Here is an 18,156-nt window from a genome sequence, read left to right on the forward strand (position 1 = left end):
CTCGCCTTTCACAGTTCCAATGTAAGTGTGCTGTCTACGTTTTGTTGGTTGAGATCAGTGTCCAAATATTCCTCGTCCATGATTAGAAAGCCCATCCTCTAAGTGCCATAAAAGGTCTTGAAGAAGGCCTTTCTGAACTCTGGGGAAAGAGCATTAGAAGAGCAGAAATGATGAAGCTGAGACATCCTCTCATTCTGTAGTAACTGTTGTCAGAGAGCTTGTCCTCAGCTTGTGCTACCAGCAAAGACATGGTGAGTACCTCAAGATAAAGTAGCCAACTTCCCATTCTAAAATGTTCTAATATACAGTATGTTGTTAACATTTAATTCAATGTGAAGTAATTCCACATGCTTTCATGTGTTGATTTCTACAAATTTTCATACACCCTGCCAAAGGAAATACTGCAACCCCTTTATTTTCTTCTAGGCCAGCAAGCTGACGCAAGAGCTGATCAAAGAGTATAAAGGAGTTTTTGAGATGTTTGATGAAGAGGGAAATGGAGATGTGAAGACGCAGGAGCTGGAGAGACTGATGAGCTTAATGGGAATCAATCCGACAAAGAGAGAGCTCAGCCAGATGGCCAAAGATGTGGACAAAGATGGTGAGTATAAGCAATGGCTGTAAACCAAAATGAGCCTAAATATAACTGTACATACATCTAGCTAAAAACACACCAATGGTTTTACAGACGTACACACCAGTGACTCAGAAAGCCTATGTCTGCAAAGTAAAATATAATCCAGTACAATAATAACCATGCCATACCTTTTTGAAGCACATTATATTATTTTGGCCAGACAGCAGCTGATTCAACTTTCATTTTGCAACATTATGGAGTATTTGACTGTAATAAGTTGTGTCTATTAAAATACACGAGCAACTGCATCAATATGTCTTTAAGTAATGTTCTGTATGCATGATATGCACCTGACATTACATTGATGAATTGCATCTGTTCTGTTCTATTGTTGAATATGGTTGTAATGGTTGTATGGTTCATACAGTAGAGCCATGTGCAACTTTCCAAGGGAATAATGCCTTCTTCCAAAATGCATTATGAAAGAGCATAACATTATCTAATACTGCAGTATTCTGTTACTGTAAGTGAAGGAATTCAAATTCATCACTAGATGGCAGCATTTCACCGTACAGTAAGTTTTATGTACAGTGGGATTTATAAAAGGACTGTTGGCATTTCCCAGTCACTTTCACACACACGCACATGAACTGTCACTTGAATCTATCATCTACATCTATGACAAATTATCTATGACTCTAGTATCACTATTTCTTGTCTGAATTCCTGCACGCACAATTATGCTGTAACAATCATTACAATAATACAGTAATAAATGTAAAAAATGATGACACAGAGAAGTTATAAAACTAAGCTACTTTTTAAGAGATGACAAATTATAGTAATGTTTGTATTATTTCATTTATTATGCCCAAGGATATAATTGCCTTTATATCTACTAGAGATATGTTTCCTTATTCCCGATAGTTTAGCTAGAATTTCCATCTCCAGTCTCATTTATCCAAATGTAAAACCAACCTGCAACTTTGAAAAAACTTCTTGAATGTTTTATTGAATATTTGCAGTTGAATCAATATGTTCATGCTAATTGTCATTAACCATTAAAAGTTGAAGTTGATTGCCTTCCTTTTACTACATGTATGTTGTTCTTTTTCTCTGCATAGAGTCCACTGTCAAATGTCACCCTGTCAAACTAAAGAACATTATTTCTGTGACATTTCAGGTAAAGGGATATTCAACTGTGACAGCTTCCTAGGTCTGATGGCACTATATCACGAAAGGACAAAAAACCAGGATGCTGAACTGAGAGCTGCTTTTAAAGTGTTTGACAAAGAAGCCAAGGGATATATTGACTGGAACACACTCAAGTAAGAATAACATTTATGTTAAAAAGACAGAAATACATTTTCTCCCTCAGTAAATGAGTGAGTGAATTATTTGTCATTTCTTATGTTGACCTACTGCTGAATTGCACTGCACAATAGAAATAAATGCTTATTTACCTTTTTTTTTTAAAATGCACTATATATAAAGCAAACATGACTGCCCCTAGAGTTTGTCTTCACTTAATTCTAATATGAATTACCAATCATGACCTTTCAGTGTTTCTTGTTTATTTAACATGAATCCCCAGATATGTACTGATGAATGCAGGAGAACCACTCAGTGAGACTGAAGCGGAACAGATGATGAAGGAGGCAGACAGAGATGGAGATGGAACCATCGATTATGAAGGTAATATTTATGTTAAGATATTAAACCACTGTTATTGGGAAATGTCTCGGAGCATAATGTAGTATCAATGTTTTTTTTTAAATCATTTTGTTGTTTGATCATTTTTTATTTAAATAATGTTTTTCCTTGTTCTTTCTTGACAGTTTCAGTTTGTCAGAATCAGAGCTGTTCATATGAAAACGCGTTTTTTAACAAGATTATTTCAACAAAATCAGTGAAGAATGAACCCTGCAGAATTGATTATAAATTCTATTTTTCATCTAAAATGTACATCATTTGTCTTTGCTGACATTCTAGCTTGATTGCAGAACTCATTATTAACCCGTCGGTAGTTTTTGTAGGCTATGTGAAAAAAAAAAAGAATTAGCAGAATTTTGTGCATTTCATTGATATTTCACTTGAATCTCCAAATACACAAGAATATTCAAAAATGTGTCCTTAGATGCCAAGAAAATGAAAAAATATATATATTATGTGTATTTATTGATTATTTTCATTCTTTCAGAATTTGTGGCCATGATGACTGGGAACTTGTTCAAAATGAGCTGAGGGAACACAGTTGACTTTAAACCTTGGGGATACTCTGCTTAATTAAGTTCATACTCCTGTAACAAGAGGACTGTTATTTTTAATCCATCATATTTGCAGAAATTCAAATGGAAATGTGTACAATCACATAACAAATAATTGTAGAATCCCTTCAGAGAAAAATAAAAAAAATAAATTGTTTGAATAAAGATTTAAAGTTATCGCTCCTTTATTTCCTTTTTGGTCCTACGTGTTTCCGATCAAACAAATTCAAGCCACTGAGGGTCAGAGGAAAGACAGTATAGGGTTAATATCCTCAGACTTGCCACCCGGATGCAGTCATTCACATGGGTCTGACAGCATCTGGTGTGCAGAGCCATTAAATCCCATTCTCATCCCTGCAAAACCAGATGGACAGCCCAGGGAGCCAATCGTATCTATCCTCTTGAAGCCGGTGGACCAATTGCAGAGTGAGAAGGGAGGGCCCCTGCCGCACTGATCTCTGTTTGCAGCATCCCTAGAGCTTCCTCTGTTGTGTGAAATATAAGAAAGGGCAAGACGGAGAGGGGGGGAGTAGATTCTTGGAGGCAATCATAGAACGGAAAAGGGATCTCCTGGAGGCTGCTGGGATAGGGTTACGTCGGTGCGCGGAGTCCATCTTCAGAGAAGATGGCTGTTTTGTCAATGTAAACAGCCTGTGCAGTACCTGCATTGCTAAAGGGGGAAGCAGAAGAGGAGGAGGAGGAGAGGGAGGAGGAGGAGGGACAGACACTGGAGGAAATGCTGCCTCTTCCAATGAAAATTTCCCTTCTCTAGCTAGCCCCAGCCTGCTGCAGCTCACCTCTGAACTCATGCATGTTACATGTTAAGGTACGTCTGTATCTCTAATCTAAAGAGGACACATGGAGCAGGAGCTGGTCACGTTGGCAGGATTAGCAGTTCAGCTGTTTGTGCAGGACAGCTGAGATACAGCGCATCTTGACTAAAAATAACATGTTATGTATCAGTAACACACAGCAATCAGACCATGAACTGATTGAGATGAGCATGTAAAAATGTTGCACGCCGCTCTCTTTGTGCAGTGCAGGGATTATTAAACGGACAAGAGCAAATGACTGGATCCAAGCCTTAGGTTTTCATTGGTTGTTTGCTTCAGCTGCACATGTTCCTCATTAAGAGCACAAGCAGACAGGATCCACTAAGGAGAGAGGAACGAATCATGTGTCTATTTTCACATTTTCACTGCCTTCCTGTGTCACCGTATAACACCGGTTTAAAATAGAAAGCATATTTATGTGTTTCCTTTTCAAACTCCTCATATGTATGTGAATCTTCCGGGAGAAATTGCTCTTCACTCTCGTGGGATGTGCTCAGTATGTGTGTGGGTGGGAGGCACATGTACCGAGTCTTTGGATGCAGTGGATATTTATGGAACCTGTGTGTGTGTGTGTGTGTGTGTGTGTGTGTGTGTGTGTGTGTGTGTGTGTGTGTGTGTGTGTGTGTGTGTGTGTGTGTGTGTGTGTGTGTGTGTGTGTGTGTGTGTGTGTGGGTATATGTTTGATTTTGACGTTTGAGCTCACTACCAACACATTTCCTCACAGTGCACGTTACAGTTTGAGTGGTTAGTATTCCTCTGTATTTTATCAAGTTTCCTCCTGTGCCTTTGCTACCCACATCCTGCCCAAAACACCTACCACAACCCTGCTGCCACAGCCAGCTATGGTTAGAATGAAATCGAGGGTGGGATATGCCAAAACTGAAATGTTTCAAAGGATTTAGGCAAATCATTAGTCCTCAGAAACAAAAAAGTAGACATAGAATATTACCATATAACACCTTAGGTACAGTAAAAGTTTTATTTTCTTTGGGTTTTTTTTTTGGCAAAAAACACAATTTGCTGTCTTTCTGTTTTGTCCTAATTTTAGCTTTTGTTCTTCACCAAAGTTTCAACAGTTGCCCAGCAGACCCCAGACCAGAGGGAGGACATCTTTTTCAAACATGAGGCGCATTAAAGACTGAGCGGCACAGCAACATCCAGAAAAAATTTAAAAAATACATCATTTAGTGGAAACGGTTACACCTGACCATGGCCGTAACTGCAGCCAAGACGACGACGAGCTTTGTCTCATCAGCTGCCACCACCACCACCACCATCCCCTTCCTCTCGATGAGCACGAGCGCTAGAGACAATGTCACAGCCAGGACAACATTAATGACTGTTACTATAACAACAAACGAGACCAGCTTCAACGCCACCGCCTTTCCAGAGGAAATGATCGAGGGCTCGGGGATGGGAATGGTGCTCGTGCCCTTTGGCATCATCACCGTCATCGGCTTAGCAGTGGCAATAGTAAAGAATCATTCATATATTGTCTGCTCATATTCTACCAGTATCCTGTTTAGTTTCTTCAGTCTCTTCCTGAACACCTCAGAGATTGTTGCACTGCATTATTTAACTTGGACAACACTGCTTGTTTCTTTTTCTGATCATATCTGTCTTTCTCCATCCCAGATGCTCTATATCCGGAAACGGAAGCGGTAAGTTTATCATGACTTTATTTTCTGATCTTAAAGAATCAGGCAAAGCAGGATTATTAACCAGGAAAGGCATGCAACCATGACCCAGAGTTCACTGCCTGTCTATTGGTTTTGATAATTTGATTTTTTGCAAATTTGCAAGGAAATGTACACTAGTAAAATATACTATCATTTAAACACATCCTGCATTGTTAGATCATTTTATGGCCACACGTAGAAGATTCCCATATTAAAATGCAGTTAAGGGTTAGTAGGAGCCAAACATCTTTTTTTTGCCCATTTTCTACCACATAATGTATAATTCTCAGCTCTGATCTCTCTCATGAAGGCTGGAGAAGCTGAGGCACCAGCTTATGCCCATGTACAACTTTGACCCAGCCGAAGAACAAGATGACCTGCTGGAACAGGAACTACTGGACCATGGTCGGGAAGGCAGCCTCACAGGTCCCAATGCCAAGGTAGGCCAGAGGGCACCGACAGTTATACTGGATGATCTGATAATCATACAAGCCACAATAACCTAATCTTATATTGATTATTGTTCTTAAATTGACATAAAGAAAATTGAGCAGAGACTTGAGTCTAGACAGTGTTTTCCCATCACCAACAACACAAACTTCTACTAGTGTGAAAAGTGGGATGTAACATTTATAATAGGCTACTGTCTTATGCCCCAGTGGTCAGTGTTATATTTTACATATTATTGTTATTGTGATAAAGTGTCTTCTTTAGTTGTATTATAATACATTCATGTAATTTGCGTTGTTAAAACTTTCCTAGGTCACAATGATAATTGATCCTTTTTTTTTTTTTTTTACTTTATTTTCCTAAAGTTTTGACTATGGCGTAACAGTAAAAGGCAAACATGGTAAAGTATTACCTGTGTGACTCTTGGACCATCTCTCTAAACCTCTTTTTTCCCCCACTATCCTCGTATTGTCACCCTATCATTTTCTCTGTATCTCAAACGAAAACCTCATCGTTTAGTCATTTACTGTTAACACTAAAATTGTCATTTTTTATATTAACTTATCTGTCTCACAGTGGACAGACACCAGCACACTGAAAGTCTTACATTAGTCTTGTCTTATTTCCATCCTTTCCTTTGTGATCCTGAAACTTAATACTTACACAATACATATTTCAGAGGCCACATGTATAGCCAGCACACAAGCATAAATTGTCCATTATCTTTTAAAAATGAAAATACTATTACATTTAAAGAATTTCAGGGGGCAGAGTCTCAGTGGAGTCTTATTATTTTTTTCTAAAGTCAACATGGGAAAAAAATAGTGCATTCACAGTTGTTGTTTTTTCAATGCTTTAAACTGCTACTAAGTAAATTTGCTGATATGGTTATAAGTTTAAAAAAATGTCAGTATAAGTTGACCTTTGAAGTTATAAAGTTATAGGTTTAATTTTTTCATTAAATCCCTATTTCTAATATGCATTGCATTGTGGGACAAAGTGTAAATCAACCAATTTTAGCGTCAGGTTGACATTTTTTAAACATACTATGATTTTCACCACATATACTTCCTATATCAGTTGTTCTTGTTTTATACATATGGCCTCTGGTTTCAGTAGTTGCTTAAAAGTTAAGCTGATGCAGCTGCTCTAATTGTTCTGAAAACATCAAGTTGCACAGGCAGTCATGTTAAACCAGGACAACAATCATGTTTCTTCTTTCTACGTACTTGGGTTGGAGTCACTAAGTGATCTTAACGTCACTAACAGGCTTATCTCTTATCTGCCCCGCTGCCTATCTCCTCTGCAGACTCTCACAACCTCCCAGGGGACCACGCAGAGGCCCAGTCGTCTGGTCTTCACAGATGTAGCCAAAGCTCTCAACGCTTAACAGCTCTCTTCCATTAGTTTATTTCAGTTTGCGAGGGGTGGGGGCCCACTGGCCTCATCAAGACACAGACTGACGCTCAGGAAGGAAAACAAAGGGAAAACTGGACTGTGTTTTGGGAACAACTGGAGCTTTGGTGAACATTTTTTTTATCACCAGGGTTTTTGTCGGTGGTTTTTCAAACTTTGAGGAAAAAAAGTAGGGTGCATGTTTGATAAGAGAGTATAATGGGAAGCATCACATATGATCTTGCACTGTTATCATTTGGCACACAAAATGCAGTGTGATGCACTTTTCTTAAACTCATGTTGTGTCATTGTCGTTAAAATGTTCAGTAGCTTGTCAGTGAAGCTCTTCAGAGCTTTGATATCTACTTCCATGTTTGATATAAGAGGAGTGTAAATTTGTGTTATACTGATTTTGTGGTCTTACGTCTGACAAGCTTGAACACTGGATGTGTTTCCATCCTTAAGTGAACTGTCCCTCTCCGTTTTGTTTCTTCTTTATTGAGTAATGGAGGATTGATTCTGTCTGTATACATTAAAACTATTTAAACCAATTTGTGTTTTGCTGAACAGATCTGTAACAAAAGAGAGTTGGTACGTGTGATATTTTATTGATAAGCGATTAAGAAGCAGAATAACATAAATCACATGGTAAAGAATCATAACAAAATATATATCACAGGTTTGTGAGTTCTATTAATGAAGTGGATGAGGACACGTCAATAATATAACTACAAAGGGGTGTTAAAGGTAAGGCATAAAATATGATTTCTCAAGTTACACTTCAACTTTTCAATAGTTGAAAATGGATCAAGTACTGTATGTAACTATATCACTATCAGTAAGATCACATAAAAATGTTGTCCCCATATAGACTAAATATCCAGACACAGCTTGTGTAAAAATAACAAACATTGACTGAGCTGTAGTTAAATTAAGAGGCACCCTTCAGGTTGATTTCCATTCATTTATGGTTATATGAATGTAGTGAGATGAGATGAGTGGACTACGACAGTACGGGTTTGACAGTTAGTTCAAGAGTTCATCCACATCGCCTGCAGGTCTGACGGAACTACAGTATTTTCGAGTACATGTGACCAAAAAAAAACCTTCCTCACAGACGACCCAGGCTCGTATGTTTTCAGAGGTAGTCCAGAGGGCAAAAGAAGAATGTAAAGTCAATGCAGCTGAACAAGAGAACATACATGTGTGTAATTCAACTGAACTCATCTGGCAGCAATTTAGTAAACAATGCTGAAATACATACAATTATTGGGATACAACATATCATCAGTGATAAAATGAGAACATGTTAGTGAAACAACACTTGATATATACAGTAAATGATGGGTGGTGATATTCAAGTCATGTAAGTGATATGTAGTCCATGTATGACCACACACGGACAGAATCTTAGGAAGTTTAAGTTTTTAAGTGCTGAAATCCTGACCAACAAAGTCCTACATTAGAAGCTGGAAACCTTTTTAGCTTTGATTTTTTTTTTTTTTTTTTTTACAACAAAACAATTTGGTAACAACATTCCTCCAAAATACCAATTACTATATATGATGAAGTTATTATTATTATTACTGATAAAACAGACATTTTTTAATTAGTTAGCTCTAGTGGTAGTTTTTTTGATCAATCTTCAAACCTGATCAAATGAAACTACAGCTGGGTACCACTGGAGGTTAGTGAGGAAACACTGTGTGTTTTTACATTTTACACCTTGAGCGGACCTTTTAGAATAAGACCATGTAACTTTCATAAAAAACTGCACAAATGAAAAGTTAAATTAATTATCAATTAAAAATAAAGTTCCCTTAGTTCAATACACTCTGTTTTTTTTTTCTACCACAGCCACTCTTGGTCTGGTGTGATGGGTTCGCTGACTGTAAAACAGCATCCTACTTGAGCTACTGTTATGCTTTATTTTAGTATTCAACATTTACTCATTACTGTCACATTGTGGCCACAGTGGTGTTTGTTCACCAAATGTTACTGTTAGGAAGGTAGGGCGGTCAGACAGAGATGGGGTTACTGATGCAGTGTTGAGTATTTACTGTAATTACCCAGAATTTATTTAGCAGTTTAAATACAAGATGAGTGTGTTTGTTGTTTTCCATAACTGTCATGTATTTCAACACTGTGTGGTTATTTGCTGCCCTTCCGTTCAAATCACATGAAGTACGAGTGTCACACATACAATTTACAGTGTATGAATCTGAAAATACATGATGTAGTAAAAATGAGAGAGGAGTATCAGACCCAAAAAATGAACATCAAAAAAACAAAACAACTAAATATAACAGAACAAACAACAAACAGAAAAAAACAAGTATTTCATACTGAACTACATCCTAAAAAGCAAGTATTTCATCAAGTTGTTGTAAACTATTGGCTGCATTTTACTTCCCCGGAGAACATACCAAGTCTCTTTTAGCTTTTAACAAATACAGTTTTTTTTTATTTTAATAAATGACATTGATGCTTTTATCTGTACACCGATAGTATAAAATCCTACGTGTGTGTGTTTGCTTGTGTGTTGTCCTGAAAGCCCTTTTGCCTGTCTGTGTTGTATATCTGCGTATGAACCTGTGTGTGCGTTTATGCTAAGTGTGTATGTGTGTGTGTGTGTGTGTGTGTGTGTGTGTGTGTGTGTGTGTGTGTGTGTGTGTGTGTGTGTGTGTGTGTGTGTGTGTGTGTGTGTGTGTGTGTTACTGCTGACGGAGTGGAGAATTACTTTGTTGGAGATCTTCTGTCTTTTGTGTTACTGAGGTAGAATGAGAGATTAAGAAAGTGAGGGTAACTGAGGTTTAAATGAGGTCTTTGTGTCAAGGCATACTGGTAATGTCAAATACAGATCAGAAATGCACAACAAACACAGCACAATAATTATTACTGAGTAGAATGACAACATGTTCCTGAATAGTTTTGTACCTGAGGTTTCAATATGGTGTAAAAAGCACTGTAATAGTGAAATCCTGAGTGTGGTAGAATGACTTGTCAACACTGTCGTTGACTACAGTATATGTGAAGGACCTTGTTTCCAAAGTGACATATCCATTTAAACCTTTGGATTATTATTTTTTTCATAAAATCAGCTGCTGGTTGGAAGGACACAAAAAAAAAAAAAAAAAAAAGCATTTCACTGAGGTTATTACATTGACATTTGAGCTATTTTATTCAATGACCCCCCTCCCCCGTCCCCCCCTCCAAAGTTGGATATTTCATATTGGAGTGAAACCTATCACACCTACTTTAATACTAATGACTTCAGCGCACCATGTTTAGATTGTGACGTCACTAAAAATGTCACCGTCTTGCTCCCATTTCGTTTCATATGAGGATTCATGACACTAGAGTCAGAAACATGTTTTCAGTTTGGTTCCTTTTTTTGTTTGTTTTTTTCTTTACCCCCCGCCCCACCCCTCACCCCCTGCTCATTTTAAACTTCAAACCTGCCCCCTCCTCACAGAACCAGCACACACACACTCACTCATGCACACAGACACACTCATGCTGAGGGGTTCAGGAAAGCAGGTATCCTCAGAGGAACAGATTGGGAAATATTCTCCTTAGTTTTCTTGCAGAGCATTTGAGCGCATTTCCCAAAATGTAAAAACGGTACCACTTTAGATTAGGGAACACATATTCACCATTAACCAGGTGCTTATTAATATGCATATAAGTAGCTTACTACTGTAGCTCCTTATTAGTAATTATTAAGCACATATTAACACCTTATTCTACTACTATTACACCATGAATTAAGATTTTTACTGATATTAACTCCTAATTATCGCTTATTCATTGTAAATAAATGCATTGTTGTTTCTGAATAATGATGTGAATTGGGGCCTTGTACAGGGGCAGTAGCACAAGAACAGTAAATCTTCACTCTGAGTCAGTATAGCATTAATGCATTAATTTACAATGAATAAGCGATAATTAGGAGTTAATATCAGGAAAAATCTTAATTCATGGTATAATATAGGTAGAATAAGGCTATGTAGAATAAGGTGTTAATACGTGCTTAATTATTACTAATAAGGAGCTAGTAAGCTACTTATATGCATATTAATAAGCATATAAGTTAATGGTGAATATGTGTTCCCTAATCTAAAGTGTTACTGTAAAAACTATTACATTAAAAAAAAGAAGGAAAAAAAAGCCCCATCAATTCTTTCAATGTAACACAGATGTTCAACTAACTCTAGTAGCAAACGAACAAATCCAAGTTTGAGTAATCCATTTGAGAAGAAACCACTTTCTGCAATGATTTTGGATGTGTGTGTACAAATGTGTGTGTGTGTGTGTGTGTGTGTGTGTGTCTGCGTGTGTGTTCCTGAATCCCCATCACAGATAGGAGTCAGACTGTGCCCCTGTTTGTTTGAGGCCAAACCTTGAGGTAGGTAGAGAGGTGTCCCATCTACTCCCCTTCCTCCTGCGCTGGAACCTGAGATGACGAGGGCTGTGAGGGCCCCTCCTCAGCCTCCTCAGCCTCTTCTGAAGGACCCTGGGACAGACAGGGGACCAAAACCAGTTTCTCTGTTATTGTCTGACTTAAGCTCAGTGACTCATTATGCGCAAAGGTTCTGAATCAACGCTAGATAAGAACACGAGAGTACAAGAATGAGTGTAAAAAAATGTCATTAAGCGATTGCGTGCGGGGAAGTAGGTCCAGCTGTCAGACCTAGAAATGTGAGGAAGATGACGGTTATGTCAGGAAACCAAGAAGACAGAGGAAGAGAGCAGTTAGATCAGGTTTCCCCTCTCTACATTGACTCATTCTTCCCCTTCATGTGCGTGAGTCTGAGAAAGGGAGTCTGTCTCAACGGTTTCAGTTCTTGAAGCATCTTAACCCCTTTGACAAACTGCTCGGTGGAGAGGATGCGATAAGGCAGACGAGAGGGGCATCATAGAGAACCGGCCCGCTTTGGTGGCAACTGTTGTGCAATGTCTTTTTTTTTTTTTTTGAAAAAGTGAGCAAGATGGCTACGTTTCTGAGAAAAAAAAAAACACTCCGAGTGCGCGCGTTCACCAACAACTGGATGCCATGAAAGGATGTTTGGAGGTGTCTCTGGGGAATTCAACGCGGCCATCTGTGCGTTTCCAAGAATTCGTCATATCCTCATGAAGTCAGTTTACACAAAGCAAACTGAACATGTGCACCGGTAGTTTTGTGTTTACCACAAATGTACCGACGCAACAGATATTTGAGCAATTTCACGCATTCTTTGCCTTTATATTGATCAGTATCAGAGTTCAGAGCTACGCAAGTAATAAATGTGGCCCAATGCAATGAGCCATGTGCGTAAAGACTGAAGACATAAATGAATGCATAAATGCAATAAATGAAGATTAAAAAAATTCTAATGAAGTACTCTGTATTGTTGTTTTTCTCACTTGTAAAGTACTCGTACTAACATAGAATTCTGGTCAAGGCTAACGGAATGAAGATGAGGATTGGACTTATGGGAAATATGAAAAAAAGAACTTTTAAAGAACTTAAAGCAAGTAAAATTGTATATAATATACATCTCCTCTGTGTTTGTTAAGTTTGTGTTTGTATGTATGTATATGTCAAATAAAAAATAAGTTAAAAAAAATTCTAATGAATTCAAAAGGGTAAAAATGCACATACGCGACAGCAAGCATGGAGGACAAAGTTTCTCTGCAGATACTTATATACGTTACGTACACACTCAGTTGTATGTTACCACTACACTTTCCTCTCTATTAATAACAGATAAAGTATAATTGTCAAATAAATAATATTTATAATCTTCTATATTTGTTGAAACTGTTGAAGAGCGGTGCTGATGGAGCTTCACGCTAATTTTGGAGACGTATATTTATATTCTGAGAACCGTTTCCATCATTTAGTCCATTGCATTACATCAGTTAGGGCAGACTAAATACACACTGCATAGTTTTTAGCCAGGTAGAGCTAATATAGTTGGCAGCTGTGTGTACACTCCAGCGGGGATCAGTTGTGAGTTGGTTTGTTCACTGCGACCTCACTGTCATATGTACAAACAAGTGTGTGACCATATAGCTTAGGTCTGATGCTGAGCGTAAGCCCTGTGCTTTACACCAGCTTATGATACTCAGAGGAGATCAACTGTGCAGATCAACACTGCTTTTACAAGTCACACACTATAGATGCAACTGCCATTAGTCAAAAAGGTAAACCTGTGACACAGAATGAGGTTTCTGTGGAACTGCAGCAGACACGGCACCAACTCTCACACTCACAGTGAAGATCGGTTTGATGTAATAGTAAGATCATTATAAATACAGAATCACTTAAAGGTGATAATAATTTGGCAAATCTGCAGTGAAGGAGCATTACATTGTACAAACACACAAAGCTTCATAATGATTTTGAGATTGAACAAACCCACTGCTCAGTTTATTAGATTCTGAGCCATTTGATATGAATGTTACTTAATAGGGAGCGTGGCTGTGAAAGTTCAGTATTTCACTTTGTTTCTCAGCTCAACATAAAAATATCTCAAGCGTCTCCTCAGGCACAGATCATACTTCAGACATTTAAAGCCTCATCTGAATCGGCACAGTTGGTTTTCAGTTGAGTAGAGGAAACCTGTGGCCTCAAGTGCTGCATGAAAACAAAACTGGACCACCCTTTCTGCCTTTTAAAGATTTCGTTTTCCTCACCTGCTGCTCTTCAGTTACTTCTTGAACTACTTTCTGAGGCTGTGGAGAGAAAGAGGCGACAAACTTAATTAAACACAGTAGCCCTTTAGGACCCCGGAGACATATATTTTTGAACAATTAACTCCGTGAAGTCTGCAAGCAACTGTGATTGCTCCATACCCATTTCCTCGGTCGCCCACGTGGTCGCCTCTCTCCAACGGGCTCTACTTTCTGAGGAAGAACAGAAAGAAAAGACTGGTTCATATATAGTATTTTAACAACTTTTCTTTTGAATAATGCAATTTCTACATCAGGATTTATTCTCTAAATAATTGTAGCAATAACGACTAAAAATAAGTTGTGGTGCTGCCAACCACTGCATCATTATTTTTTTCTCCATTTTAAATCATCATATAAAATAACAATATGGTCCAAAGTTATTAATCTCTATTTTCAGGTTCATGCATGAAATACCTCCCGTGGCTGTAACAAGTTCTGCAAGTTCAGTTGCTTGACAATAATTGTTTCTCAGGAACAAGTGATGAAAATTTAAAAAAAAAAAAAAAAAAAATGACAGCCAGGTTTACCTTGTGAGTGTCCTCTACGCCTCTCTCTCAACAAAACAAACAAATGAGAGACGTGTGTGTAAGAAGGCCGCTTGGTTTACTGGGTTACACTGTGCATCTACAACATGTTACGAATGCAGACACGGTTCCTGCCAATCTTGTGATTTGAGTGGAAAGCTGCCAGCAGGGGCAGTGCGACAAGTCCCGAGCGCATGTTTCACAACCTCTGAGTGGTCGATCATTTGATCAGCAGTGACTTTGATTGATTTGATACTTTGATTTGTTGTTAAAGTGATTTTTACTTCCTAACTGTAACTATTTGGGTCTTCCCTTAGTTGTATTTAATAGTAAATTAAAGGTACTGTAAATCAGTTGAGTTTAGGAGCGCTGGTAAACCTTAACCTGGAATTTGTAACTATTTTCTGGCATTTTACAGACTAAATGATGAACTATTTGACTGAGAAAATAAACAATTAAAAACATTTTTAGTTGCAGCACTTAAGTAAATCTATCTAGTATAAATAACTGACACAGAAATGAGTGACAGCAGTGACAGGGTAAGAATTTACAACATCAGTACAACAGTGCTTGTTTATACTATTGGATAATTATTACTGATGCATTCATGTGTACGCAGCATTTTAATGTTATAATTGGCTCAGGTGGAGCCAGTTTTAACTGGTAAATATGTTTCTGATATACAGCATGACATCTCAGAAGGATCAAATGTTTTATGGTAGACTGCAAAGTAGCTAGTAGCTACATCTTTAACACTATAAAAAGTGGAAAAAGAATAAAGTAGTAAATGTAAATGTGAGTAAAGTACAAGTAACTCCACAATGTCTGAGTAAATGTACTTTCCATCACTGTGCAGCAGACATGGTTTGTTTTAATGGTGTTATAGTGACAGTGCTATATTATTCTATTTCTGTATAAGTCAATCTTTCATTGGTCAGAATAATAATAGCTACCTCTGCACTGACCAGTCCATCTGTGAGCACTGACTAACAGCTTGTCTTTTCTCTATTTTCAGATGACATTTGGCCTCCCCATGACTGCTGACTGTCTTACAGCGCCCCACAAAATACATAAATCCTTACATTTCAACACATATTACTAGCAAAGCTCTCAGATGCACTAGAAAGATAAACCTGTGAAGCTGTTATACAGTATGTGAGTGTAGTGTAATGTAACAATTTATCAAAAATGGGTGTTCAGCAATGTTTCACTGACAATAAATAGTTTAAAGGGACAGTTCAACATTTTGGCAAATTGGCCCATTACCGTAATCCCTATAGTCATAGCAGTAGGTTTGTTACCTTTAATGCAAGCTATTTTTAGAATGGCGGAGCAGAGCCGCGAGCTGCTCAGAGCTACGCTACGGAGGCTAATGGGATTTCTTGGTTTCCCTCATCAATCTCATCAAATACACAATCCAACAACTCCAAAACACTCTGGTGGACAAGTTGTGATCTGCACATTCACCACGCTATGAGATAATAACGGAACGTTACGAGACGGAGTTGTTTTCAAGGCATATGCAGAGACTGCTTGCTGAAAAACGGAAACGTGCATCTCCGTCTCGTAATGTTCCGTTATTATCTCATAGCGTGGTGATTGTGCAGGTCACAACTTGTCCAAAAGAGCGTTTTGGAGTTGTTGGATTGTTGTTTGATGAGGGAAACCAAGAAATCCCATTAGCCTCTGTAGTGTAGCTCTGAGCAGCTCACGGCTCTGCTCCGCTGTTCTAAAAATAGCTTGCACAAACAATTAAAGGTAACGAACCTACTGCTATGACTATAGGGATTATGGCAATGGGCCAATTTGCCAAAATGTTGAACTATCCCTTTAAAGTTTAAAGTAAATATTGAATATTGTAGGTAGACTGGTCAGTTTCAACCTTCAGTGCAGTTTTGGGGCCTTTGTTCTTGCTGCCTTTTGGTCGTCCTCTGGGCCGCTTTGGAGAGGGTGGTCCTACAGGCTCCTGTAGAGAGAGGTTCCACGAGGAGCCATGATTAACCAAGGAAAGACTTTTGCATGAGCTGTTCTTCAGCTGTTCAGGAGAGCTTATACATTTTTTTTCCAAAGTACTTAATGACTTAAGGTGAATGAGAGAGCTGGTTGGATTCACCTCTCAAAGACTGAGGGCCTTACCTGCTGCTGTTTCCGTGGCCGACCCCTCCCCCTGCGCGGAGGCTCAGGAGGCGACTGGGCAGTGCTCGGCTGGGGTGATGGCTCTTTGGTCCCACTGTTACTCATGCCTGTGTCTGTCCACCTGCTTTAAAGAGTGTGGGCATCAAAGCCTGGAGGAGCGGCCTCAAGGGCTTAAAGAGGAGAAGACCTGAGTATCAGGAGCTGGAGATGTGGCCAGAGAATTGTGGGGAAAAGAAGAAGAAGTGGCAATTAACTTTGATGAAGTTGGGAAATCTGAAGTACAGCTTTTCCTTTTGCACAATTACCACAGTGAGTTTCAATCACTGCTTAATGTATAAAATAATTAATAAAAGAAAATTCAGAACCACACAGGAATCTTTTCCAGGAGCAAGCGTGGGAACTGCTTATGCATAAGCCTTGGCACCAGGTTCATCGGAACACAGTCAGGGGTCTGGCAAATGCAGGGGAAACATGAGAGTGGTGTGCAGCGACTAAAAGTAGCACAGATATTCACAACTCAATCTACCATCCAAAATCTGCATCTACTGTACTTTACACTGTCTTTCCATCTGCCCTCTGCGAGGTATTTCTCAATGGGGTCGTGCATGTGGTGGGTGTGCTGATGCTGCGACATCTGTTCCTGCAAAACTTGTGCCACTGACACAATAATTCAACACACACACACACACACAAACTACTACGACGTGCCAAATCTTAATGGAAAGAATCACGACAACATGAAATCTGAACTTTGCAGCGTATGGTAAACGTCAGTGCTGCAGTGATTTGTAAATCACTTAAATGACTGAATGAATCTATAGCCACTATGATGATTAAACAGTAACTTAATAATACGTCTCAAGCACTAATGCAAAACTAATGTATTACTGTAGCATCTCTGATTGGAGGATTTATGTTCCATTGAATCTGAAGTTTTAATTGTATATAGCCTACACCATTTTCTGACACAGACCAAAAGAATAAAAGATATATCTGTCGCTGTCGTTGTCAAATATTTATATTTATATGAGCAATTTAATGTAATATATATATATGTTTTAAAAAAAGTGATCTGATCTGACCAACAGCTCAGAAACAAGTTCAGTTTACTATCACAGAAGGAGAAGGAAAAGAAGAAGAAGTAGAAGAAGTAGAAGAAAGGCACTGACATTTGAGAATGTGAGAGGAATGGATGCTTGCAAAACGACATCTATTATCAAAAGAGTTTATATATTACCAGTCACCTATTATTATTAGGCTATTATAAGAGAAAATCAACTTGGTGTTCATGGACTAATTGATTAATCAGTTATTAGTTTCAGCTCCAGTGAATCACAGGCCTGATTACTTGCACCCCAACTGTTCACACTGTCTCTCCTTTGGTTCTGGTAACTTCTTCAAAAGTAAATGCACATTCATTGTCTTTGCATTAATGGAATATCTATAACATATGCATGATGTGTCTACTCTTTCTGGTGCTACCGTCCCTAAGCGGCCGTTTACCATAACGCTTATAGCTCTGTCAGGAATGTGCCAAACACTAATTGCCAACACAGCCTATCAAAAACGGCCGCA

At 38.5% G+C, this 18,156-nt stretch overlaps 3 protein-coding genes across 3 annotated transcripts; 2 read left to right on the forward strand and 1 right to left on the reverse strand.

Annotated features, from left to right (window-relative positions):
* Positions 1-225: 225 nt before the first annotated feature.
* On the forward strand, positions 226-2,821 carry LOC310985949 (calglandulin-like; the record flags this gene model as incomplete). Its single annotated transcript, XM_083971629.1, has 5 exons — positions 226-251; positions 427-601; positions 1,761-1,905; positions 2,172-2,272; positions 2,778-2,821. Exons 1-5 carry the CDS (start codon positions 249-251, stop codon positions 2,819-2,821), a joined length of 468 nt encoding a protein of 155 aa, XP_083827755.1. The 5' UTR covers positions 226-248.
* A 2,065-nt stretch (positions 2,822-4,886) lies between these two features.
* On the forward strand, positions 4,887-7,196 carry cUnh3orf18 (chromosome Un C3orf18 homolog; the record flags this gene model as incomplete). Its single annotated transcript, XM_083971496.1, has 4 exons — positions 4,887-5,150; positions 5,313-5,338; positions 5,667-5,796; positions 7,116-7,196. 4 exons carry the CDS (start codon positions 4,887-4,889, stop codon positions 7,194-7,196), a joined length of 501 nt encoding a protein of 166 aa, XP_083827622.1.
* A 4,013-nt stretch (positions 7,197-11,209) lies between these two features.
* LOC310985615 (uncharacterized protein) lies at positions 11,210-16,686 on the reverse strand (the record flags this gene model as incomplete). Its single annotated transcript, XM_083971234.1, has 5 exons — positions 11,210-11,717; positions 13,883-13,921; positions 14,042-14,092; positions 16,328-16,411; positions 16,582-16,686. The coding sequence occupies 5 exons, from the start codon at positions 16,684-16,686 to the stop codon at positions 11,631-11,633; spliced, it is 366 nt and encodes a 121-aa protein (XP_083827360.1). The 3' UTR covers positions 11,210-11,630.
* Between the last annotated feature and the right edge of the window lie 1,470 nt (positions 16,687-18,156).

Source organism: Trachurus trachurus, assembly GCF_905171665.1.
Source record: "Trachurus trachurus genome assembly, chromosome: 5".
Lineage (NCBI taxonomy): Eukaryota > Metazoa > Chordata > Actinopteri > Carangiformes > Carangidae > Trachurus > Trachurus trachurus.